At 42.4% G+C, this 27,751-nt stretch overlaps 1 protein-coding gene across 1 annotated transcript in view; it reads right to left on the bottom strand.

Moving 5' to 3' along the window:
* The window catches only part of PLPP3 (phospholipid phosphatase 3), a 70,511-nt gene that overhangs the window by 18,208 nt on the left and 24,552 nt on the right, over nucleotides 1-27,751 (bottom strand). Inside the window, exons 2-4 of the mRNA XM_030573827.1 lie at nucleotides 15,228-15,385; nucleotides 5,398-5,678; nucleotides 4,396-4,453 (exon numbers count right to left, since the gene is read on the bottom strand). Of these exons, the coding sequence (XP_030429687.1) occupies nucleotides 4,396-4,453; nucleotides 5,398-5,678; nucleotides 15,228-15,385 (497 nt within the window). The remainder of the gene's footprint in view (nucleotides 1-4,395; nucleotides 4,454-5,397; nucleotides 5,679-15,227; nucleotides 15,386-27,751) is intronic.

The following is a 27,751-nucleotide window of genomic DNA, read 5'->3' as shown; positions in this document are numbered from 1 at the left end:
GTATTTATTCCTATTTCACTAATGAGGGCAAATAGTAACAAAACTCTTGGCCTCATTTGGATATTTTATCAGTCCAGTTCCTAGTGGATAAATGTTCTCACTGGGGAAAAAAAAAGCCACTACAATTTACACTAGTTGACAGCATCACGAGGGAAGCCAAGGACTGTCCCATCTTCTCATCCCCAGGGCTAAACTCTCCAGGTCAAAGTTGGAGCACATGGGTTGGGCACTATGGGGGAATCTTGCACTGCTATTTCTACTCTAGATCATTTCTGTGGATAAATGACAGGCTGGGCTATCGGTCAGGCACCCTTCAGGTGCATCCGACGAAGTGGGTATTCACCCACTAAAGCTCATGCTCCAAAACGTCTGTTAGTCTATAAGGTGGCACAGGATTCTTTGCTGCTTTTACAGATCCAGACTAACACGGATACCCCTCTGATCCTTCAGGAATGCTAAATCCACCCCATATTTGGACACCACAAAATGTGCACATTTTCTAAAGCTGTCTGACAGTTTTTGGTAGTGTTTCCCCACACAAGTAAATATTTCCTAGTGAATTTGAGGTCTCCATCTAGGCTCTCATGGCCAAAGATCTGGCCAATGAATGGTACAGACCTGTTGAAAAGGAAGGTTTGCATGAACGATATTTTTACAGAGGATTTTGCACATCAGTGAATTATTTTAGATACCCACCCACTCACAAACACAATATCTCAATGGTTTCCTGGGGCTGATCATTTAAGAATGAGATACTTGCTGAGGGTGAGCTTCACCACTGAATGAGTGTCCTGCATTGTTCACTAAGCCCCCATAAATTTGTCCAAGCATGTCTTTAAAAAAGGTCCTGGTGACTAATGACCCCCAATCTGCAGGACATGCCTGAAAATATGCAGCCAGTACCCTGTTCCACGGGCTCCTGCCAAGCCCTTCATTATACAAGCCCTCAGCAGTGCAGCAGCCAAACTTTTGCTGAGCAGCTTCTCAGGAATCGGAGAGCAAACTATTTGTTTATATCAAGATGATTCCTTGATTGGATCCATCAAACTTACTGACACCCAGACATGTTAGAAGCATGCAAAAATAGTGCCCTGCCATGATTTATCTGTGTTTCAAACCAGTCTCACAAAGCTTCTCTCACCCAGTCAACTGGGAAGGAGAGAGGGTTTTTTAACACCTGCTAATACAATATCATTAGTTTTTCTATCATTATCAGCTTTCAGTACAATGGATTTTGTGCCGGGATGGTACATTTTCATTATGATTTTGGTGGCAGAAAACACAAAGGAGAAGATTCTCTCATGGAGTGGCAGGAAGGTGTGGAATGACAAAGAGGAGGCCACTACAGGACAAGGAGAGGGACTGGCTTGCTGACGTCAGACATAGACTATACACAACTATGTCTCTGTTTGTTTCTTTTTTCTCCCCCTCTTCAATTTCCATCAAACACAAGAGTGTAATTTTTGCTCCAGCTCTATGAGCACAATTGAACAGAGAGCCTGACTGTGCCTGCTACCAATCCTAGCTCAGTCTTTCAAGCCTTAAAAACCTCTGGGAATTTTGGACCAGTAATCCTCCATCCAGAGGGCTAAAGGGAACCAATCCAGTGTCACAGGTCAGTTTGCTATATCCCAGTCAAGGAGCAGAGGTTGGTGCCTTCCAGACGGCAGTCTTGCAGGACATAGGCTGTACCGGTCAAAAGCCGGTTTCCACAATGTTTTGTTTTCAGTCTCTAGTGGGTTGAGGGAGAGAGGCAGACGCTGCAGAGCGCTGATAGCCAAAGTGCTTCCATATGAGGACGATGGGAAGGGCAGGGACAGGGAAGAGAAATCAGAGCTTGATTACTGTTGGTGTTTGCCATGGCCGCAATCTCTCTCTCTCTGATATATCAGCACTGCCTGCTAACAGCTGAAACTGAGGCCCTGTCTCACAATGCACTTCTCAGTAGATTCAGATGAGAGTGCTTCCCCTCTGGAGGAGCTTAGCAGAAGGCTTATGGGCCGCAACTATTCAGCTGTGCGCTATCCCAAATACAAGGCAGTCATTAAAAGCCACATGGTAGCCTACTGTGGAGCTCAGAGAAAAAAATATGGGAGGCACTGGGGCAAAGTGGTGAAAAATGGCAGGACAAAACAAGCATTGTTCCTAACGTTCCATGGGAGCATCTCATGCAAGATGCCATCTCCAGGCCTGGCTATGGCCTCTGCAGGGAACCCAGAGCATGGAGCATTTATAGGTCAGGCCCATCCTGCGTATCTGAACTGCCAGTGTGCCGTTTTGTTTCTAATGTGCTGTATAACTGCTGGCCTTGTAGAAAAAACCTGGAAAAGTTTGTGAGAATAAAACAACCCACCCAGTGCTTTTAATAGGAGAGAGAAACTCAGAGGTCTTTAGTCAACTTCCATTGAAGCCAGTTGGGCAAAAATCCTGAGAGATGCTGACCTGCATCTCTAACTGTTGTTGAAGGCACCCGGCACATTTCAGGAAGGAAGTGGAAGGGATTTGCCTGAGTCAGCACTTCAACATTTGTCCCCATGTATTTTAATAAAGGAAGCATCAGAACAGAGTCCTTACGATTTAAGAGTATGAGCCACTCCTTTGTGGTATCAGGATCAGCAGAGGCCTTGAAAGGGTGGTGGCAGAATCTAGCAAACAATGGGATCAAACACAGAAAGACAACACCAGCCTCACTTATTGTTCTGACAGAACCAGCCACCTGTTTAATTAAAACCGCCAGTCCTCATAGTTTCCTGAAGTCAAGCCTGAAACCCTCTTAGAGATGACCTACTTGACTGCTTGCAGAACCTTATTTAATGCTCATGGCAAGCAATGGCTCCAAGCTCAGTTTGGAAAGTTTTTGCAAATCAGCCATTAAGGGCTTAGATTTCTGTGAAATGTCACTGCATTGGCTTTGGCACTATGAATGATTCCCCTCCTCTCCTGACACGGCAAAGGAACTTTTAACCTGTTAACTTTAATTAAAGCTGCTGTACTTAAGGGTATATAAATAGAGATCACTTGCTGACAGCATGCTGGGGTCGGGGGGAGTTACTATTTCATGGAAAACTGAAGTAGTGATTTTTGTTGATGGGTAAAACAAAACAGTTATTCAGAAACTTGTCGTGCAGAACTGTTACCACAACCCTGGGTCTCTCTTTCTCTTACACACACAAACACAACATTCAACCCAATTTTTTGGGAGGGGGGGTTGGGTGGGGTGGGAAATGTTCAATTCCTTTCACATCAATATCCCCAGCCGTTCACTGACAACGTTGTTTTAATGTCGCTGAGAGGAAATGGCGTGAATGTTTCCAGAATAAATTTGAAATCTTTCAAGAAAAGAAAAAAGAAAATGAGGAAATCAATGAATGGAACCCCCCCAACTGTCTAAAAACCCAGTAATTAAATTACAGAACCTGCTTCCAGCCTGAGGGAGGGTGGTAAAAAACCAGGAGAGAGCAGAGGTAATTTATCTTTTCAGATGGCAAAGTAAAGAGGAGGTGGGGAAGTGCAGCTCGTGGATAAATAAAAGTTCATGTTTAAGGTTTTCATAAGTGCAGGGCTGTTTCTTTGGTTTCCAATCTAAGGTTACAGGAGATATGGGGGCCGCAAATCTTTGAAAGTATCCAAAAACCTTTTTCCTAATTATTTTTTGCACAAATCAGTCCAAATCCCCTTTCCAAAAAAGTTTACTGTAGTTCCACCCATAATTGACCTGTGCTGGGTTGTTTCATGAGTGCTATCAAGCATGCCTCCAGCAGCTACAGGCAGGAAGCACCTTGGCACACTGCTCTATTCAAGGGCAGAGTAGAGGAAGGGCAGAACCATTTTTCATTGACAAAGAAAAACAGACCAGGCCACTGTTTTGGATCAGACTGTGTGGGGAGGCCAGTTCACCTGCTTTGCTTTCAGATTTGGCCCCAAATGTGACATGGAAACCAGACTTTAAGCTATAGGGGCAGCCAGTTAGGCTTATATATTCATCAAGTGCAGAGACCAGAGCAAGCTGCCTAATATAACCCTAAATAGAGCCCCTGTGCATTGATCTTAGGTGATGCAGCTTCCTTGTTTGGCTCACCCCAAACTCTTGTTGACTTCAGTGAGAGTTTGTGCAAGGAATGCAGGATTGATCTGGAGATTTGGTAACAGTCCTGGTGCAGCCAAGGTCTGTGTAACCAGACAGAAATTTCAGGAGTCACAAGACCAAACAATGCTAAAAAGTTCAACTATTTTTGAGTTTTTAATGGCAGTTGTTTATTCAGTCCCTGCAGTCTTCTGATGTAGTCAGAGCAATGTAATCAGCTGCCAAATTGCTACAAGTGGGGGTGAGCATCCCATGTGGGGATGCTGCAGTGTGGAAACAGGTTTGGCTCTCAAAAAATTAAGGGTACTCACCACCAAATAAAACATGGTATAGAGCGAGAAGGAGGCGTGACCAGAGAAGAAGGATTTCCTGCAAGACAGAGAACATATATGAACCAGCTATTGAAATATTAGACTGAACCTGCCTATGAATAATGAAGAGGCAGGACTGTGACCTGCCTCTTACAACATGGGAATTACGAGATGTAAGGTACACCCTTATTTTTTCAGTATGGGCTACCTGCCATTGTGGATGGGGAGGCAACTTCTCTGGGGCTGCTGCTCCCCCCATACCCAGCAGGGTGGAGAGTGAGTGGATGAGCAGGGTATGTATCGAGAATTGGCTCCACCTCCATCCTGACATTCCAGCCAATGCAGCTGAGCATGGGACACAACAAGAAGACCAGTAGTAAATTATTTCCTCTCTGGATTAATAGGGTGAGAATCATGGGATCGCAGTTCACTTCTTGGTCTGCTTTTGGGGCAGCACGGCTATGAACTGTTATATACTCAGCAGACCGCTAACCTACAATCTAGCCCCAAATATCTGGGAATTTCTATAGAAATAAAGGTAAACACCAATTCAGGCACATTAAGTATAACTTGTAATAACCCCCCATCTCCTAAAAAATCAAAATTAAATATCCAATGAAAACGACACAAAAAATACTTTGAAAAAGAGTTTGTGACACTGTTTGCTGTCTTTACACAAAGGAAGGTCTGCTTTGCCGCGTAGATCCAAATCACTGAACTGTGATGTCAGCTCTTATGGTAAATTCCCACATTGAGCAAGCATTCATAAAACAATGGTGTGGGAGTTAATAGAAGGAAGGAGAAGTATTATTCAGCCAAGTTCAGTAACTCCTTAGGGAAATTGCCAGTCAATAGTAGTAGCTCAATGACAGTCTTTCCAGAGAAGGAGGGTTTCCAAATGATCCATTTCTGGCAGAAGGGACCTGACGAGTATTTTGTGGGACACCATTTTGGCAGAAACAACAGTTTCCCCCCCTATGTTGTCAAGGAAGTGCCTCTCACCTGGCTTCCTGGACTCTGCTGTCATTTCCCCTACAGGTGTAGTTTTGAATGTAGCCTTTAGAGCAGTCGATTACTGAAAAGTCTGGATTACAAACGTCCAGGAAATGAGGTCGCAAGCGTCCGACAGACACTTTGGCAATGTCTGTGAAGGACTGGCTGATGGCACAGCCAAAGGCAAAACAGCCCACTTGTTTGTAGAGAACCGCCACATATGGGTTCTGGATGAAGGACCGAGACTTCTCCTTTAAGTAGTGAATCCGGTAGAATTCCCCGGTTATGATCTGAGGGAGGAATTTTAAAAAATCTATAAATAAAAACACCTTTTGCATTAAGAGGTCACATGAGGTAAATGTGCAACCACATAAGATAATAAGATCTCAGAATAAATGAGCATTTGTTAAGAAATAAACTACAGGGTCCTGTATTCAAGTCTTTCAGAGCCCCATTAATTACTGTAGGCTTAAGGCCAGGTGCATATTAACACTTCTTAGTGAGAGAATTTTTGTTTTAGACAGAAGGCGAGCATGTTTCTGAATGATACATATTTATCCGCAAATCCTGTCTCAGAAGCAGACTCATGTTAAATAAATATTGACGGAATTCCAAGAACAACTTGCCCATCTGAAAACTATTAGGTTCCATTATATCTCAGACTCGCAATTCTACCTCAGAATGCAACACGGGGTTAAAAAACCATGCTTTTGTTTATTGCAGGGAGCACTGTAAAATGGCACTTACCAATCTCTCTCTTTCCCCCCTCTGTAGGTAACAGTGACATGCCCAGAGACATGAAGAAACTGGTCTAACCTCTTTTTTTTTGTAGATTCTAGCTATCCCATATTACTGTGTCAACAAAAGCCATCAGTCACACCTAAAAAAAATTTGCATCACCATATCGACAATTGGACACTTGCTTCATGGACGTAGCAAGAGAAACAGTCAAATCGACAGCAAATGATTCCAAAAGGCAAATACTTCCTAAGAAGTGCTCACTTGGCTTGATTCAGTCAGCTGAGCAAGAAAGAGAAAGAGCCCTAGGAATGCCACTGTTCTTAATATAACAAAACTGCAGTGGATTTCAGAATTTTCACCTCTTTGCTGTGTTTTCACTATGTTGTTGATGCATAAAGCAGGTAGCCCAACCACAACAGGAAGGTAAATAAAAGACCAGTGTATCAATACACTCCTTTTCAGAAATGTCCAGCCATTTCATTTTCTTCACACATGGATGAAGCTGAACTTGGTCAAACCAGAGATCCCTTAAGTTCCAGAGAAACCTTTGTAACTGGATGATGTTCATGGAATCATAGATATCAAAGACAAAAAACACCTGCTAGGTGTTCTGTTCTTCTCCATCCTAGTGTAAATTGTTCCCTAATTATATTTTGTATAATTTACCGTGCTTTGCTTTTTCTTGTTCTGAATATCTCAAGTAATGGGGCTTCCACCATGTCAAGTGGGAGAGTGTTCCGCCACCTGCAGGATCTCACTGTTTGGAATTCTCTTCTCCGACACGTCCTAAATTTCCCATTTTTCTTTATATTTTCCAGAAATCAAGACTAACACTTTTTTTTTAAACGTAAGGAAAAGTTCTAAGGCCAAGCTAGTCATTGGATCAAAACCTGCTCTCGCATACATTGGTGTAAATCCGGAATAACTGCATTGACTTCAAATGCTCCAACTCCCCCAGATTTATACCAGTGTAACTGAGATCAGAATTCAACTACAACCTAATCAGAGAGACAAATGAATCAAGGTTCCTTGAGGAACAAGGTTACTACGTTAAATTCCATATAGAAAAAAAATCTAACATTCCAGAGGTGGGTTTTTTTAAATTATTTTTCATAGCTTTAAAAAAAATGAACACAGAGAATCAGATTCTTAGATCCTCAAAGTATTTAGAATCTGGCCCAAAATTTGCAGTGGCCAGACCCAATTTAAATCATACAAAGCTTCCATAAACACAGGACTTTCCTGGGAATTCCAATGGTCCTTGTAGTTATTAAGCAGCAAATTATGTATTTCTTGTGCCATGTAGGGGGGGAGTGTTGTGGATTTGACAATGTTGTCATAAATCATAGTTATGAACCTGAGGACCTGGCTTCTTGTAATCCTAACTCTTAAAGGCAATTTAATGAAAATCAGGCCATGAAATGAAGTCCAAATGTCTCACCTCTCCAAAAGAGGCAAAGGCTTAAATTGTTCTGTCACGTTACACACCTAGTTTTTGAACTCCAGATTTATAGTTTTAGGATTTTATTCATTACTTTCAATGTTTTTATACCTGAGTAATAAAATGAGGTGTTTTTTTTTCTCCCTTACACCCCTTTCTGTTCCAGTCAGCAGCATTGTGATATGTAAATTTAACTGTCAGGAAAAATACCTTCATGCTAATCCCTTTCTGAAACAGCTCGCAATATTCTTCACAGCATGGCAGCCAGCCAACTCCATGCAGAAGAGAATTCTCCCCTACCTACCTTTTTAAAAACTTGGCACAACTTTTGGAAACTAATAAACTAGAAAAGTATTGCAATTAGACTAAGAGATGAAACTGTATCATGGTTTGAACTCTGAGTACTAAGGCTTGAAAAACAAAGGTTGACCTAAAGTAACTGAAATAATAGCTATGCAGGCTTTATCAAAGGGAAGTTAAAAAAACCCCCAAATGCTGCAAGCAGGCACTTATACTTCCATACTTCTTGGAGAAAGACATCGGGGCCATTGACCTGCCATGGAGGGTTTACAAACCACACTCACATTTTACAAAAGAATATTAGTATCGAGCTCCCTGTGGGCTTGACTGAGGTTGTCTGGTCTTACAGCTGACCCGTTCCAGAAACATTTGTAAACTCTTGAGAATCCAAATGCTCTGCAGATGATGGTTTATCTAGATTTTGGATATCTTAAAATACAGGCTGTGAGCCAGGAAGTATATTTGCATGAGGACCAAAAAAGAATGCCTGAACCTTTCTTCTGTGGCAGAAAACAGTTCATCTGTGTCATGGAAAGGACAGTCATGCTTTCTAATTGTCATTTGGAGGCAGTTCTTCTCCCTGCCGCTGTCATTTCTATTTCTCTCTGTGTTTGCTCGTTTATCTGCAAATGAGTGGTTTAGGAATCTCCTGTGGGTTTTGTGGGCACTCAGGAATCTATTTCCACTACACACAAAGCCCTGGTCTACACGTAAAATTTAGATTGACCTAGCTGTAGTTAAGCCAACCTAACCACCGAGTAGCTACCGCCACTTGGGGGGCTGGGTTACCTACACTGACAGAAAAAGCTCTTCCATCAATTTAGGAAGTGTCTATACTACGGCACTACAATGGCATAGCTGCAGCTGTGACACTCATACTTTCGACATACCCAAAGAAATGGCCTGTGGATTTTGCCACTCTCAAAGTGAAGGTGTCCAGTCTGCAACTACACCGCAGAAGGATACCTCACCCCAAATGCTTTCTGCAACTTTCTTTGATAGCTGGGTGCATATAGTCATGCAGGGAAGAGGTGCCCGCACCTTATAAGGCTTAGAACTGCCGAGGGAAAATAAATTGAACTAAGGATGATACTTGACACCACAGGATGTACCATTATTCTCAAGAGTTCACAAATGGATCCCCTTAAAGCTTAGACATGTGACCATTTTAAACAGGGACCAACAAAGTCTAGGGATTAATATTTTTTCTCACTGCTGGTGGTCTTGGTAATTGCACAGATGTAGCAGATTGTAAATTGGAGACTTCAGTCTCCCGCTAACACACTGCTGGGTAGTCATGACCCCTCCCTATTTTAGTTAAAATCATGGCTGAACATTAATGAAAAGCTAAAACAGGGCGAAGTTGTTTTTTTTGGCAACGCTCTCCCTGATAAAGAGGGACTTAGAAAACTAATTCAGCACAGATGTGCACAAACTGAAACTTCATCCTGAACAAACAAGTCTTAAAGGTATTAATCTCCTTTTCTGACTTGTGTCTCCAGCAAATAATTTGCATGTGGTATATAGAGAATTTCCCAGTGTGAATTGCTGGAAACATTTAACATAGTCACTAGTAAGAAACAAGTATCAAACTTTTCTCTCTAGTATCTTCTACAGTCTTTCTGATCAAGTGTAAGTTTTATATGCAATTATCATCAATTATTCAGTTGCCCAGTAATTAAACTTTCAGGGTCTTTCTAATCAGTTTTGTCTCCAAGGTATTGTTTTTCTGTGGCTTGCCAAATGGGAGCACTTAACATTGAAATACAAAGTATCTGACTATCCACGTTCGTATTCTTATAAATTAGCTGATCTAGAAAACTTGTTGGTTTTTTCCTAAAGCTGTCAAGATCTGACAGTACATGGAGTTGGGTACAAACAACAGTATTAGCCATTAGGAGGCTCAGGAAATGAAATAAAGAACCTTTTACCTCTTGGGCATGGTGTGACAATAATAAAATAGGATATGGAGATATACCTATCTCATAGAACTGGGAGGGACCCGGAAGGGTCATCAAGTCCAGCCCCCTGCCTTCACTAGGCAGGACCAAGTACTGATTTTTTTTGCCCCAGATCCCTTAGTGGCCCCCTCAAGGATTTAATTTATAACCCTGGGTTTAGCAGGCCAATGCTCAAACCACTGAGCTATCCCTCCCCGTGAAATGGCTTCAAATCCAAGCCTAGCTGGAAGTGATCGCCAGTTGTTATCACCTGTTCGGTGGCCTACGTGAAACAGGTTTGTGGCCTCACTCAAGATCAGAGGGTTTCATTCATTCCTGAGAAGAAACCCACCATAAAGCTTGTGCACCACAGACGGCCCTCTTTGAGGACATCAGTGATGCATAAGCCTTGTGCTGTCCTCCGCACAGGCTGAATTTCAGTCCTAGTGAGCAATTGCCCCTCACTTGTTAACATTAGGAACAGAGAGGCCAAGAACTGAATGGACATGAATAATTCTCTCCCTGATACAGGGAGTCCCTCCACAACTGGCTTTTAATGCTTGCTGGCTGGTCAGCGTGGAGAATCTTGTATTATCACAGCTTATGCCAAGCCTCGTCTATGGATAAAAAGAGGCCTTCAGTCTCCATGAGGGTCAAATATTTTCCACAAGTAAAAGCACAGAGGTTAGGGGAGTATTACAGGAGTGAGTAGATGAGGTTTAGTGGCCTGTCATGTGCAGGAGGTCAGACTAGAGCAGCAGTTCTCAAACTTCATTGCACCGTGACCCCCTTCTGAAAACAAAAATTATGACACGAGCCCAGGAGCGGGGAACCAAAGACCAAGCCCACCCAAGTCCCACCATCCCAGGCATGGGGGGCGAGAGGGACAAAGCTGAAGCCCAAAGGCTTCTGCCCTAGGTAGGGGCATGAAACCTTAGCACTGGGCAGTGGGGCTTGGGCTTCAGTCCTGGGCAATGGGGCTTGGGCTTCAGACTTGCGGTGGCCCACGGCCAACGCCAGCCTTGGCGACCCATTTAAAATGGGATTGCGACCCACAGTTTGAGAACCCCTGGACTCGATGATCATGATGGTCCCTTCTGATCTTAAAGTCTATGGGTCTATGAGCATTTAGTAGAGGTCTGAGAGCAAAAATCTTAGGGGCAATTAGTATTTCAAAGCCAAAGGCAGTCTTTGTCTCCAAGTCAGTAAATATGTGGGCGCTGAACACAAATGCATATCCTCCTATGTCCTGACAGAAGGAGAAGTATTCACCTCTAAAGTTTACTCTGGCAGTCTTCAAGACACAGAAAACACAACCCGGACCTTTCGCTCTGGCCTAAAGATTCTGCCAGTGCCAGTATTTAAAGCTGGGAGTTGGGAACGTGAAATGGTTTTGTTTTATTTATTGTCCTAAATTGGCCCTACCTACAGTCATGTCTCTGAAGAGCAAACGTTTCAAATGAAAGGAGAGATATTGGGGCTTTGTGGATTTGGAAGGACTTCATATTATGCTACAAAAATTCTGGTATCTGGGTTACATCTGAAAAAGAGGTCAGCATGACTTGAATTTTCCACATATTCTGCCATAGCAAGAAATCTGTTTCTTAAATCACTTGTTAGCCATTTGTACCACTCAGCAACAAATAACTGAGCTTTGTATTTTCCTTACCAATTTACTTTTGTTGTGAGTAAAGTGAAACCTACATAGAAAACATCCATTTCTTTCAGGGAAACTTTTTTTCTTTTTAATTGACCTGCCATTTCATGTTAGAAACTTGATGGATTAAATAGTCAGTTGATTATGTTTCCAATTTCAGTTCCAACTCTTGTATTTGCCACTGGCTCACTACTGATCAGAAGCAGATTCTGCATGGAGCCGACATGACGGTATGTCAGGCAGTAATGTGAAAATGAGATTTTTTTTTCATTTTATTTTATGGCTTTTCCATACTTGGGGGTATGGAATTTTACCTGCAGGGTAAAAATTTCTCCTTGTTTATAGATTTTTTTTTCCACTTTCACTTTTGGAATGAGAGACAGAGAATTATTGGGACTGTTTGCCCATGGCTCTATGAATAAACTGGCTGGCAAACAATGCTGCAATCAATGAAAGCTGAAACCTAGCTTCATTTCAATTCTGCTTGGGGGAGGGGGGAAACTAACAGATAATTATCTTGGAAATGGGAAAAAAAAAAAAAAAGCCAAGGGATGACTTTGAAAAGAAATCAGCCATCTGTTTGGTAGACACAACATGAGTCATATACTACCCTTAATCTATACATAGGTTACTTCCATTGACGGGAGAGAGAGTTCCACTGGGGATCGCTTCCTAGCTTTGCACAGACAATAATGTAGCTTTAATCACTGCTGAAAGGCTCAGACAGTAATACTGAAATACATGTGAAATATTTCCCAGAGAGAAAAATTCATAGGACGAAATTCATCCCAGTGCACAGGCTCAGCAGAGGACCCCTCTGCACAGCTTAAGCCTTGAGCTGATACACTATGCAAGCTAAGCTCTCTCCCTATAGCCCTGCAAAGGCTAGTGGGTAAGGCAGTGATTGGGCCAAATCAGAGGGAGGGTTCACAGGATCCACATTCACCTAAAAGGGGCACAAGAAGGCTGTGACTGCCACTGTATCCCACAGGTTTGCATAGCAGCTACGCTTGAGAGCCTGTGCATCAGTTCCTCATGCTGCTCCTATTGGGAAGTGGATTTCACATAAACAACTCTCTCCCTGCCAATTCTTCCCCGCAGCCCCCAACAATCTCCTGTGCCCAACAACCCCCGCGCACACACACCCCATGTGCACTTCATCCATGCAATGCCCAACAGCTCTGGCTTTATTCAGGTGCAGTGAATTCTACCCAGAGTGCATGAAACTTCTAATCAAACAGACAATATCATGATTCTGATTAATTTACAGCTGTAGCTTCTGATGGAGTAAAAGGAAAGGAAAACTCATGTGCACAATCTACTATTTGAACCACCAGTGTATGAACGAACAGTATAAAGCTTTGGCGTCCTAAAGATATTGGACATTACAGTGCTTGTAGGCCAAAGAATGACAGCTGGGGGAAATAGGAGCTTAAAGTCATTTCTGTCCCTTAACCCAGTGGTTCTCAACCAGGGGTCTGAGGCCTCCTGGGGGGCCACCAAGCAGGGCTGGCATTAGACTTGCTGGGGCCCAGGATAGAAAGCCAAAGCTCAACCACATGAGGCTGAAACCAAGGGCCCTAAGGCCCGCCACCTGGGGCTGAAGCTAAAGCCTGAGCAATATGCCTATGCAGGAGCCCCTGTGGTGAGGGGCCCCAGGCAATTGCCCTGCTTGCTACAACACCTGCCCTGCTTTTAGATGTAGCAAACCAGTTGTTGTGGCACTGGTGGGCTGTGGAGTTTTTATAGTGTGTGTGTGTGAGGGGGGAGAGGGGGGATTAAGAAGGAAAAAGTTGAGAATCCCTGCCTTAACCTACCTACTCACAATACAGTTGCTTTACCAGACAGAACTAAGCAAAGGACTGTTCTGAAAGTGATCCTTAAGGAAAAACCTAAATTATGCTCGAAGCAGGATAAAGGGAAACTTCGGTACTTCTCATACAGAAACGCTGGGGGTGGGGGGAATGGAAATGGTATCTTGGTATCAATGTTTAAACAAAAATTAAGGGCCAGAACCTTGCATGTGAATGAGCTATGCTTGGTGCTAGACCTGTAGGGCTAGGGAGGAAGGTGGGTCAAAACCCCCTTTGCACTCTCCCAGTCATGGGGAGCTTGGGTTTGGCACCCATCATACATTAGAGCAGACTGCAGGCTGCTTTAATTTATCCTAGCCACTAACACCTGCCTGGGGCCATTATGCAGCTGGGGAATGGCAGAGTGCAAATTCTGTCCACACCCCTCTCCATCAGGATGGGATGGGGTGCAGCAGGTGATGCAGAGCTGGGTAAGTGTCACCAATGGCTGTCCCCACATCAAAGGAATCCCCAGATATCCTTTTGCACTGTAGGAGTGGAGCCAAGGGACTGGAACAGGGGCAAAGATCTACCACCTCCAAAGGTGTTATTTTGTTTTTAAATACCAAACTGTGCTTCATTTCAGCTTTTCATGATGGCATTACAGACACCGGTCACATTTTAGTAGAGCACTGTGACTTGAGTGTAATGAGGCATCCTGTTACATGTTTAGCCCAAAGTGTTTTTAGTAAATAGCTGACAAATGTACTGCTGTAAGGAGCCTCAACTCAGCTGACTCTTCCAGGGCTGGATTTGGCCCATTTGCTGAAACTTAAAGCAAATATGTTCACGCACAACATAATCCCTCCACACAGCAGTGGGAAATTTGATAGGGGAAAAAAAATCGAAGTAATCAGAAAGGCGACACAAGTAAGATCACAGCAGCCGAACTGCACTTTAATGGATGTCTAGCTTATTATTTATTAAAGCCTAATACTGCCTCCAAAACTTTTCCATGCAGCAGTTGGCTGCAAAGGCACAACCTCTTTTTAAAAACTGCATGAAATGTGGAATATGTAAATACCACAGCAATCACTCAAATCTGGACACAACATGCCAAATCCTTATTGGCACTAAATCCTTTAGCTTGTAAGGAGCATGCTTCCTGAAACATGAACTCTATCTTATATTGTAAAGTTTGCAAGACTTGTTTACTTGCTTCAGAAGTAATCTTACTCTTCCTGCTGTAAGTTTTCATTTGCCTATGACTGCAGATTGTTGTGCGTATTGTGGAAGATGATTAACAGCACTGGAAATTTATGCCTCATATACTCAGTAAAGGCACATCAATAGGATGATGCTTCCCTATGCTGATAATCTGATATGGAAAGGGCTTCTTGCATTGGGACAGTAGGCTAGTCTCATCAGTCCCCATCCATTTCAAATCAACAGAAAAGCTGCCTGGTTTCAATAGGTGCTGGAGCAGACCTTAAGCCTTTTAGTTTCTCTGCTTCAACTGTCTGCATACAGGTCAGTGCTTATTAGTATAACGGTATTTGAAATGGGGAGATCTTCTGCCACAAATGAAGCAAATCAACCCTCAGCTACCCACCATAATTTCACCAGGGACACCAGACTGTGTTTGGCTGGTAATGAGTTTCAGTCACTAACCTGGACTGATTTTGAACAACTGACCCAGAGGTGAAAGGCTTCATATCCTATTACCAACATCATCTTGTCCTTGTTGCTATTGAGAAGATTTTTTTTAACTTGTTCCAGGCACAGTCTTCACTCCCAATCCTTAGAAAATCTGTGCTCAGCAATTAATTTAGAACGGTTTTTTTGTGTTGATTGGCACGCTGTCTGGGAGTGTCAATAGGGCCCTGTTGGCATTACCTGCCTAGGAGACAACACAAACATACAGTCCTGTCAGAGAGGGGCAGAAGAGTGTGACGGATTCCACTTACCGCAAGGATGGCAATGAGAATCCCTGCAGCACACAGAACAGCGTCGTTAATTGTCTCACCCGTTTTAAAAGGGTACTTGATACTCTCGTCGTTGCAGTAAAACCCCCTTTGGTACGGCTGTATTGTGCTCGTTTCAATTATCAGAAAGGGCAGACCGGCTGGGGGAGAGAAAAGACAAACAACAGAGAACAACACAAAAGAAAAAAATCAATAACATGGACACATACGAACAAAAAGCAACAAAGAGCCCTCCCCAAGAACTCCATAAAACATAATGCACCACAACTTCAATGATGCTTTTCTTTTTTTCCTAATCTATTTCCAAAGTGCATAGAGTTGGGAACTGTTTTATTGCATTTCTCCTGGGGGAAAGTACCTATTCTGCTATGGTTATCAGATGTACATGCTGCATGGTCCCAGTGAAGCCTTGCGCACTGCAAATATTAACTTACAGGAATGAATGCCAACAGCATCACTCCAAGAAGGCATGGAAAAGAATATGATACTATTCCCCACAGAGTGCCTGGTGCTGTGACCAGAGCACCAAAATGTCTCTCTGACATGACATGATGGAAACTGAGTTCAGCAGGGCTATAGGAGGAGTTACTGAATAAACAAACTCAAATTATCAAATATCAGGTCATGCTTTTCCTGCCATATTGACCAGGCCAAGCCCCATCTACACTGGCTTCGATAGAGTATTTAAAAAACAAAACAAAGCTGCATTTCCACGGTTAATATAACTCTGTGTCTCACTGGGGTTCCAACACAGTTTGCCTGGACAATGTGGACAAAGGATATAAACATCATTAGCACAACCTCTCTTTGAACACTTTTTGAATGCTAGTCAAACACAGCATCTATCCAACCATCTACAATAGCTGGTGAAACTACATCAGATCCTATTGGCTGCAACCATGAGAAATACCTTTGTAAAACATTGTTTTAAAAGACCTTAATTGCACATTGAAGCTGGAACTTCAAACCAGATGTACAATATATGGTCACAGACCAATAGAAACTGGTTCTAATACAAGCTAATAAAACTTAGAATTGTATAATTCAATAATAACAATAATAATGCTATTTCAGAGGAACGTAGCATTGTCGAGAACAGGGATCGGCAATGTTTGGCACACGGCCCGCCAGGGTAAGCCCCCTGGTGGGCCGGGTCGGTTTGTTTACTTGCTGCGTCTGCAGGTTCAGTCAATCGCAGCTCCCACTGGCCACGGTTCACCACTCCAGGCCAATGGGGGCTGTGAGAAGCAGCTTGGGCCGAGTGAGCTGCGATCGGCCGAACCTGCAGACGCGCCAGGTAAACAAACTGGCCCGGCCCTCCACGGGGCTTACCCTAGTGGGCTGCATGCTAAACATTGCCGATCCCTTGTCTAGAAGTTAGAGTAGAGAATTGAGAATCTTTCATAGTTCTGTCACTGATCCTGGATGAGTATGGGCAGGCCACTTAACACATCTATGTGCCTCGGTTTCACCAAGTGTTTTGCGGTTGACTCCAATAACAGCAGGATCAGTACATTTGATCCAAAAGCTCTTTGTAACCCTTTCAAAGTGATTTACAACTACACATATAGGAAAATCATCTTCCGTCTCTGAAATCATAGCCCCATTGAGGTAAAACAAAAAACAACTTAACAATGCAGCAACACTACTTAACAGTTTGGGACATGACGCAAACAGCAACAAAAAACAATGTTTGACTGAAACTACAGGGGATAGCATTTAGGTAAGCAAAATGTAATTATCCAAGCTGGCATTTGGCTAAAACACCAGGACTGCTCACTCTACTGCTGCAAAAAGTGTCATGGAATATTTATTGACCACTAACTGGGTTAAATGTCTGAGTTCTAGTTTACACTCCTACAACTTTAAAATTATCAGATTTTTTTCTCTTAAATTAAGAAATGTTGCTTCCTGGTTTTCACTTGATTTGCCTAGAGCAAATTTTTACTGCCGTCATAAACAGCTACTCTGTAATTAGTGAAGGATTTTGTCCAGAAAGGTAAAATCAAAGGCTCATTTTAAAAATGGTTTCAATTTGTGTGTAAACAAGTTAAGGTGCTTACATTTTGTAATCTGTTTTGGAGTTCCTTCATTCTGTTTTAACAGATTTTTCTAATCCATAGTTATTACTTTTTGCTGATTGCCTTAAATAAATGATTCACAATGTGAAATGTATAACTATACTCTGAAAAAGGTCTCTCATTCTCTCTCTCTCTCTCTCTCTCTCTCACACACACACACACACACACACACACACAGCTGAATTCTGTTCTCAGTTTCTCAAACATGGCCAAGACCACAATTTGGCACAGTGTTCTGGGTTAGTGTGTGTATGATTTTCTTTAAGAATACAAGGAGCTGGTAATATTAAAAACACAGAGATCCAGGCTGCCTGCAATGGGCTGTCTGTTTTCCAACTCACTAATGAAATCGTGAATAAATGTCTCAGAACTATTCCTCTTGTCAGCTCATCTCAGGCTTTGCAAATAAAATTGGACATCTCATGTGGATCCAGCTCATCTTCATTCCACTCTCTAAGAGTTTTGAAACCTAGCCAGTTTGGCTCTGAAAGGTATCTCTTAAGCTGGCAATATGATATTAATAGCCTTCTTTAAAGATCCAGAGTAGCCTGATGAAAAATCGCACCAGAAAAGCTAACTCTTTTTGGTGCGATCCAGTTTCACCACCACTTGAAACAGCAGCATAACAGTTGAACTTGGAGAGTAGACATACCACAGTTACATGGCTTATTGTTATTTCTCCAGTTCCTCTTTTTAATAGCATTCACATGACAGGTCTGTAAAACATATGCTCCCACAGACAATGAAACACATCTGAAAGAAAGAAAGAAAGAAAGAAAGAAAGAACAATAGTGTTCCTATGTACTATAAGAACCCAGGAATAATAAAGATTTGTTTTCCCTTCATTCATTGAACAGCATGAGGTTGTAGTGTTTCTGTGTGTTCAATCATATGTTTGATTGCCACAGCTATAATAAGAGGATATGTGGCATACATTGTGTATATTTGCCTAAAATGCACATAGACACAGTTCAGAAAAATCCAGTGGTGTGTTTTCTCTCCTATAAACTTGTGGTTTAGTGGGATATTGCCAATAGAGTCTTGACATTTTTCCAGCAAAACAGTAACCTCAGATTCCTTTCTTTTCTTTCTCCTTTTCTCCTTTTTTACAAGAGAAGCATAAACATACCCTCAATAGCTCAACGGATATTGCTTAGAAGACATAATATACTCTAGACTGTGGGCTAGAGGCTGTTCTTTCAAAGGTTATTATCCAAGTGACAGAAGGCACCACTCTTGTAATAAAGAATGTGCTGCCAGACACCCTGCTAAAGATGGCCCTTCTTTGAAAAGATTATCTCTCTGAGCACAGATTGTCTAAGTGACTGTCACCACTCACACTTTCAGGCACTTCACATGCTTTCCGGCAATGGTTAGCACTGAGACTGCAACATAGGGAGGCCTGTACTAGTACCAGAAGCTATTTGGAGAATGGATTTTACTGAAGATGCTATGGATGAAAAAGAACACAGTAAAGGAACAAAGGAAAGGTCCCTTGAGGGTTCCATACAGAGATGTTCCTGATTCTGCTTCCATTTACATTGGAATATTCACCAGAGAGTTAATGACTTCCAGATTAGAGAGGTTGCACTTGTCTATCAGAAAGAGAAGACAAGTGTCATGGAGGGTGAAACAATGGAGTTAAATCAATCAAGTTATAGCAAGTTTGGCCACATCACTTTTCCTGTACTAGTGTTATAAGGAAAATAAAAAGTCCAGTTTTCCACTGTGGCATCTTAATAAGACATCCACATTTTTCATTTTGGATGCTCATATTGACACTTTCCCATAAACGTACATACTGTGCCCTTATGAACTGATTTGTGTGTCCAAATTCAAGATGTGGACAACATTTTAAGGCACTCATCTTTTAAAAGCTACCATCCTCCATGATCCCTTAATATCACTAAAAGACAATGGCAGAAGCCCTCAGAGTGTTTAGAAAGTAATGACAGTCAAAGAGGCAGCCCTTAGAAAGCAGGGGAAAGGTGGTAAGTCCATACCAAGGCGATTAGTTGATCCATGTAGTAGGCAATAGATTGCACCAATGGAATGATCACTCCATCCTAAAATGATCTCTGGTAGCTATTTATCCTGGTGCTCCTGTCCAGGGCTCATGTTCATCTATGCCAGCAATCCCCAAAATGTGGAGTGCCCCCTCCCACCGCAAAAGGGCACGGAGGAACAAACGGGGGGTATAGCATGGCCAGGGCAGGGTCATGCCAGCCCCCACAGTGGCTGGGAGGGAGTACCATCCAGCCCCTCATGACTCCACTCCCGCTCCCAGCCACATAACCGACTCCCCAGACCTGCGCCTGGCACTGTCCCCAGCTTTGGCATGGCTCAGCTCAGCTCCCGGCCTCGCACCAGCCCCCAGCCTCTCATGCTGTCCACATCTTTGTTCCCGGGCCAGGGCTGAGGCTGGGGGCAAAGCCAGGAGTGGAGCTGCACCTGGCCACCAGCCCAGGTGCCAGCCCAAACCGCAGCCCAGCTCCTGCCTCAGCCCCTCGCTGCAGCACCGCTCCCAGCCCCAGACACCCTCCCCAGCTGCAGCCCCAGCATCAGCCTCCTTACCCCTGGCCAATGGGAGGGGGGCAGATGGGGTAAAGCGGAGTGAGACCTATGCTTTCAGTTCCATGGGAAAGGTCTGCTGAACTATGCTTTCAGTTCCATGGGAAAGGTTGGCATGAATAAACCTGTCCTCTAATACCGCTACAGCGCAAAGCGATCACATCCTCTTTAGTACTGACAGTTCCCTTCTGGACACCTAGATATTGGCAGGCAGCCTTTACTGTAATGCTTCAAGAAAGTACCATTTCACTACTACCCAAGGGCAGGTCTGCACTACCGGTTAAGTCGATCTGACTTATGTTGCTCAATGGTATGAAAAAGCCTCTCCTCAACCCCCAAGTGATGCAAGTTTTGCACAGTCCACACTGGCACTACATCTGCAGGAGAGGCTCTCTCACCGACATGGCTTACGCTTCTCGCCAAGATGCAGTAATTATACCGACAAGAGAGCAGCCTCCTATTGGCACAGTGCATCTTCACTAGACACGCTACAGCGACGCTGTGCAGATGTAGCACTGTAGTGTAGCCTGGCCCTGAGGCATTCACACACAGATTTACCCTCACCAGACCCCAGTAAAGTAAGGAAGTGCTATTATCCCCGTTTTACCTATAGGGAAACTGAGGCATAGAGCAATTAAAGGATTTGCCCAAGGTCACACAGGGCGTTTTGGCAGAGATGGGAAATGAATCCAGTTTTTTTTTTATTCCTAGTCCAATCTCTTAACTGCAGGACCATCTTTCTAGCCTGAGATCATATAAAGAGTTTTGGGTGTAATAACATAACAATGAAATTCCAACCACACACCCTGAACTAGAAATGCTCTGCTCCCCAACAAGGCCGTGCTCCAAACCATGAACATAACAGAAATCTCTTGAGGCCTGATCCCGGACCATTAAAACCAATGGGAGTTTAGCCATTGACTTCATTTGAAGCTGGATCGAGCCTCTGCTAAATGCAGCATGAAGCAGGTGTGGATATTAATGAATTCAGTTAGGCACTGCAGGACTCCGTGGTGCTGTGCAGTGAAAAATTATGTTGCTTTTGTTGGGAGGAAGTCAAAGCGACTTTCTAACCCCTCACTGCTGGTGTCCTACACTAAGATATTTCAGTAAAGGATTTAAATGTATTTGTCTTTATACTTAATAAAGCACATTATCCTGGAGGCCAATCAGGTTTTGAAATCTAGCATCGAGGAGAGACGTCTCTTCCCCTGTTTATTAATGCCTTGTCCCAACAATCAATTCATTTTCAATACCTCCTGGGAATGCTAACAACCTATAGGGAAAAAAAAACAAAACATGCACTCACTGACCAGCTTCCAACATGCATAAAATCAAAAGCTGAAGAAAGGATTCTGTGTTGGGTTCAATGCTTTGAAACTTGGAGTCTTTGAAAAGCTAGCACTTGCGCAGATTAAAAAAAAAAACGGGATAAGCTTTCATTGGCCACCCATTGATAAAGTAATGTGGGAGGTGTTACTGGGGTGACCCAGCCATGAAGCTCTGATCTTCCCAGCCAAAACTGCACCTTTGCACTAACTTAAACACAGTCTTTTTTTTTTTTTAAATCCTTGAAAGAATCTTTACTCTTTGCTCTCCCTAGACATCAAAAGTCATCAAGAATTATATTTCCCATCATAGGCTTCTCAGCTAAATGTCAGGAATTGCTGCTCGAGCCATGGCTACAAGTATTCTGCCCTGTATTTGCTTTAGAGTCTACAATGCTCAGACTCCATGGAGGTTTTTAAAGTTTCACCGCATTCGGCTGCTACCCTAATAGTTGAAAAAGATCTTTGAATACTACGGTGGGGCGGCGTGGTGTATCTGATTCCTCACTCAGGACACAGAGTATAAATATTTGGGTTACATGTAAGTGACAGGGGTTCCTTTTAGAGTAATTAATGGCTGGGCTTGGGAATGTATAAAACTTATTTGGTTTACAATATTTCTTCAGATTTTGAAGGCTGGATAAAATCCAGATTAGACTAAGGTGGGCCCCTATTGAGACTTTCCCCAGCTCTTAAAGAAGAATTGCCATTTCAGACAAGGAAAGCACTAGCCCTGGCTGCTGCTGCTAATGTGAAATAGTCTGAGTACGGCTCATTTAGAAAATAAATATTTATAAGAAGACTTGTGCATTAAGGTGCCTCCCCCATGTCAAGCACAGGGAATCCTACCATGCCAGCCTTATCAAGGTGCTTAAACTGCAATGAAACCAGCGAGATTTTTATCAACTGTAAAAATTATTGAGGGGCCTGAGCCAATGCCTACTGAAGTCAACAGAAAGGATCCTGTTGACTTCAGTGGGTGTTGGATTGGGCCCTAAGGCTGCGATTTCGAAAGCAGGCTGCCCAACTCCCAATGAGTCTGGACACCTAACTTCTTTAGACTCCTATGGAAATCTCAGCCTAAATTACTAATATTTGTGTCCTACTGAAAGTAAATGAAATCGCTTTAGCTCCGTATTTTAATGTCTGCTTCTTTTAATTGTTATTCCTTTGGTTTCCAGCAGTCCAGGAGACCTCTCTCTGTCCCTGTCTACATGGAAATTGATCTGACTTCATTAACAAGTGGCCAAATTTCATCCTCCACCCCCATTTAAATAGAACTCCCCATTCAAATCAATTAGCAGTTCCACTTCTCTTATGGGAAAGTCCTACAGAAATGAATAGAGATAAAAATGACTCTAAAACCCCACTCAATTTAATATGGGCCAGAAGCCTGCTTTAGAATCCTACAAATCTTATAGAAAGTCATCACTCGCTATTCAATTTGATTGTTTATGGAAAAAGTAATATGATACCATATGAAGATTTTAATGAAAATTTATAGGCTTTAGTTTATTTTCTCCTCACAAAAGATTTTGCTACACAACTCACTAAGCTTTGTTTCTGTTTGTGTTAGTTTGGTTTGGTGTCCCTTTTGCTTACAAGAGGGGTGGCATTTCATTTCACCTTTTTTTACTACTATTATTAATTGCATTTAAGCCAATAGGTGGAGACATAATTTAACGTAAGCACGGACAAACCGCCAAGTCCATCACCTGCTACAAAGCCTAGAGGTGTGCTAACGGGAAAGCAGTGCAGGCTGTGATCAAGACATGAATCCTGCTGTCTAATTATTTGCAATGAGCTCGTTATTGATGTCTTCTGAGCAACATTAATCTCTCTCTGTTTTCCCACATGATACTTGCAGTCTGCGTCACATAACCTGGAAGGAAAGGATATTTAACTCCTGCATGTACATCCCTATAATGTTTATAGCCCCAATGAGATGTGCTACTAATGACCCTTATGCACATGTGTATTCCTTCTGAAGTGAATGAGACTGTGATTTGGTGTAGAGCAGTGATTTTCAACCTATGAACTGCGGACCCCAGGGGTCCACAGACTATGTCTAAGATTTCCAAAGGGTCTGCACCTCCATTCGAAATATTTTAGGGGCCCACACATGAAAACAGGTTGAAAACCACTGGTGTAGAGAATCCCACTGGAGTGCTGAGGCCTAAGGCAGGAATTTACTAGTGGTACTTGAGCTTGATGTTCCATCCATAACTTCACAACAATTTTTTGTGATACATGAACCAATAATTTGGGAACTGCTGGCCCAAGGTAAACTATGTCTCCACCTACTGGTCAAATGCATTTTTCAGGAAAGCAGCAATGAACAATTTCAAGATTTTGAGGTACATCTGTAAGTATAACACTGTTAAAAGGTCAGATCCTGAGAGTGATTAACTGTGTGGGCTTTCTGGGCTGGTTCTATAGAAAGATCTTGGTAGCAAATACATTTAAAACAAAGAGCAAATCATCCTCACACACTGACGGATCGTCATCAAACTCTTTCTGATTCAAAGTCTAAGCAGAAAAGGCTTCACTCTACTATTGGAATCTTAAGATGCCAGGTCTTGTTCTAAATTATATGAATGGGAGTTTTGCCCTTGATTTTAGTGGGAGCAAGACTGGGCCTCTAAAAGTGTCTGCTATCTATTTACTGAGGTAAACAACATATACAAAGAAAGAAAGAAAATTACATAGGAGAAAATATCAAGCAGTAAAGTCAGCTGTTCCTCCTGGGAATTCTATCTGCAGTTCTATATTTTAAAAGGCTTATATATTAAAGTACGCATTTATTTTTGTAAGGGATAAAAATGCACCAATAAGAATTAAAAGTCCTTATCCAAGACACACTACCCAGGTGTATATAAAATTCTGTGCTCATGTGCTAAAACACAGGACCAGATGGGCAGGCCAGCCAGTGTTGGACAGGGTAAATACAAAAGTTATTATAAATGCTAAATCAGAGCCAACTGCAGCCCAACAAGAATGGGAACAAAGACATCATTTAAGATGGTCTAAAGCAAGAAATAAAATGTGATATGCAGTAAAAACCCAGAGTGTCAAGATCTTACAAGACACCTCTATAAATTTGAAAGAAAGTTTGGAAGAAATAGACAGATATGACATGGCTGACCTTGGATGTCCCAGCTAGAATGGGAAATGATTTTAGAATGGGTTTGCAATGTCTCCAATACTCATGGAAAATACACCATGTGAAAAATATTCTGAGGAGATTATTATGTTTTCAGTTATAAATGTAGTGAATGTAGCTTACTATATTGGTCAATGGAATTTTGGACTGAGTTTTGCTTCATCATGACTTGTTCATGTTTGTGCATAAATTGCTCTACTATGACTTGTCATTCCAATGGAAGGGCCTGAGACCACATAAGGCCTCTGGATTCAAAACCCATGATTAAGTTCATAATTTGGGGGGCAGAGGTGGTGGGGATGGGAAAGAAGGAATTCCACAAAGCCCAAATTATATTCTTTCAAGAAAACCTGGGAGCTCTTCTTTAAACTGGTTTAAGAGTAAATGGAATCTGTTCTCTCCTTGAGAAACAGTACTCCCATTGACACAAATAGGAATCATGAACAACCCAAGTACTCAGAGACTTTTTATTGTAATTATGGACCAGATCTTGCCATTGAGATCAATATGAGTTGGGTGCAAAGAGAGGTGGCAGGATTAGGTCTATTCCATCAGTTGTTACATATGCTGAAATTTAATGGGATTATTCCTGTGAATAGGGACTGATGTAGCTTGCCTTTAATATATATGCAAATAACACACAGTGGCCTCAATATCTCAGCACACTGCCCTAAAACAGCGTAAGCTATAACCCCTAGCTACTTTTCATACAACATTCATTATAACATCCCTGCAATTCCATGAATCCACATTTTGATATTCACAAAACTTCATATACATTGAAAAAAAAAATGAAAAGGTGAATGCAGAAGCTTTTGGAAATGAAAATGAAACCAGTTCACCTTGTCCATGTGTAGCCTTTTTTTAAATTAAATTTTCAGTTTCATCTGTTTTACTCCCAAACTTTGTTTGCTCTCCCCCTGAGATTCCTGTCCAAGCATTTCAGCTGTAATTACACATGTTTTTGGAGCAACTTTCCCTTTCCAGCCTGTTCAGGATATGACAAGCCCCAGGCTTATAGCACTGAAGATTGCAGCGAGGAGCTTTCTGATGCAGCTCTGTCAATGTACCTATTGTAAAGGCAGAAACCGTCTTCAGATTTGAAACAGCAGTCACCTGCACAAATAATGGAGGGATATAACTGTAACTGAATACAAGTACTGAAAGCTTAAAAAGTCTGTAGTCCAAAAAAACCCTTTCGACCTTCTACTTAAAAGTTCACTAATCACACTTTTTATTTATAATTTATTTCCTCTTGCTATATTTGCCATAAATAATACACTTTTTTTGGAAGTTCCCCAGGAATAAATGGTATTACACAACTTCCACGATTAAGTGGAAGTGAAACTTCCGCCTCCCCTTCCCCCACCCCACGCGCCCGCCAGATAATCAAGGGTTGGTACATTTTCCAAAGACCTGTCCATGAAGCAATATTCATCACACAACAAAGACAAAAGGGCAGGTATTTAAGGGACCAGTCAAAAGCCCATTGACATCAACAGGAGTTTGGCCTTAATGAACTTTTGATCAGACCCTAACAAGCTTTGCCTACACACTGAAGATGTCCCAGTTTAACTTTGCTGTTGTAGTTAAAGCAGTACACACACACACACACAGCGTGGATGCAGTTATATTAGCATAAAGGTGATTATATCAGTATTGCTTATTACCATTGAGGAAGGGGAATAAGATACATTGTCATAAGACACCTTTATACCACAATAACAGTGTCCATACTAGAGGTCACATTGATCTAAAGATATCAGTTAAAAAAAAACACATCCATAACTGAAATAGTTATTGTGTGTGTAGACCAGGCCTCAGTAAACACTTTCTTATCAAAAGGCCAGCACTGAGGTCATTACTCAGTCCTTTTTGAGGTCCATGGGCGCTTTCCTGAGAAAGGACTGATGAACCAAGTTGCCCACAGAGATTATGGGCCCTGTTCTGAATGCCTTGCCCCCAATCTTTGCCCATTCTTTTCTCATACCAACCCATGTTCTCCTTCAGGCGAGGAGCTTGCCTGGATGCTGCAAACCAGATACCCATAGCAACCATAGTGCCCTGAGGATATGGACAACTGTTAAATGGATAACAGGGAGAGTAGAACTAAATCAGATGTCCCCTTAGAGCCATTTTAACTAGGAATGACATTTAAATCTTTGAAAATCCTGTTTCAGTCTCCTCAATCTCCTGGTTTCACTGGGAATATAGAAGTGCTAAGTCTCCTGGATTTGTTATGTGGGCACACAGGTTCATACACAACCACATCACAGTGAACTGATAGACCTTTCATGGTTTCAATTACTCCAGTGTGAAGTAGCTGGAAAACCTACAGTGAAAGGGAAAGCCACTGTCTACAGGACTGAAAAATCCCTCACAAGCCATTACCAGAGGAGGATGAATTCTCCACCCTGACGTTTCTGCCGCTCTGTGGAAAGGTTCATAGGCAATTAATTTGCCTGCACATTATTTATATTCCCAACATTCTTTGGGTTGAGATTTTCAAAAGCGACTAGGGATTTTGAGCACTTCCATTTTTGGGTGCCCAAATTGCAGGTACCTTAAATGGGTTTGTTTTTTTAGAAATTGCTGAGCTACTACATTCTGAAAACCAGGCCCCTTGCAGGTGTTTCAAGCTGGGCACTTAAAAATATAGTACCCGCTTTCAAAAATACAGGCCCTGGCTTCCATGCAAGCAAGGAGCAGCAATAGACCTTTACTATGTCATCTTAGCTTACACCCGGGAACTATTTCCCACCCTTATCAAACTAGCTCTTACCATAATGCAGCTGAAGTCGACGCTGTAATGGCAATAGCAATGCATTTAAAGGGCTGATGCTTTGCCCAGTTGCGTTTTGCAAGCAGGCAGGTCATGTGCTGGTTTATGCACAAGTTTTCATCGATTACAGTTTAAATCAGGCCCAAGTTTGTTCCTAACTCTAATGGTGCAGGCAGCAGCTAGCCTGCTATTCACTTGTACTCCCAGGACACAATGTGTGTAGTGTTCTTTTAAACACAAAAATGGATAACTCCCAACTTCCCTTTTCAGACCTCTTGTAACAATGCAGTGCCCCACTGTCAAGCAATGTGTGAATAAATTGGGGAAAAAAGGTTAAAGAAGCCCAAGGGAATGGCAGTCCCTTTTGCTTTATTGCGATAAATTTTGACAAAGCCTTCACTGTTCTCTCCATTTTTTTCTGAAGGGCTTAGTGCCAAGTAACATTATTCCTCTTCACCATGGTACTGCCATGAAATCAGCCTGGTATGTTTGCTTGAAAATCGTAGGTTTTCATGGAAATTGTTTTTCCTCCACAACAACTCCCTTTGTAAAATTAGACATGAAAAGAGGAGGAGAAGCGC

The sequence above is a fragment of the Gopherus evgoodei genome, chromosome 8, assembly GCF_007399415.2.
Source record: "Gopherus evgoodei ecotype Sinaloan lineage chromosome 8, rGopEvg1_v1.p, whole genome shotgun sequence".
NCBI lineage: Eukaryota > Metazoa > Chordata > Testudines > Testudinidae > Gopherus > Gopherus evgoodei.
Note: the sequence above shows the minus strand (reverse complement) of the source record. Positions and strands in the feature narration are given on the sequence as shown.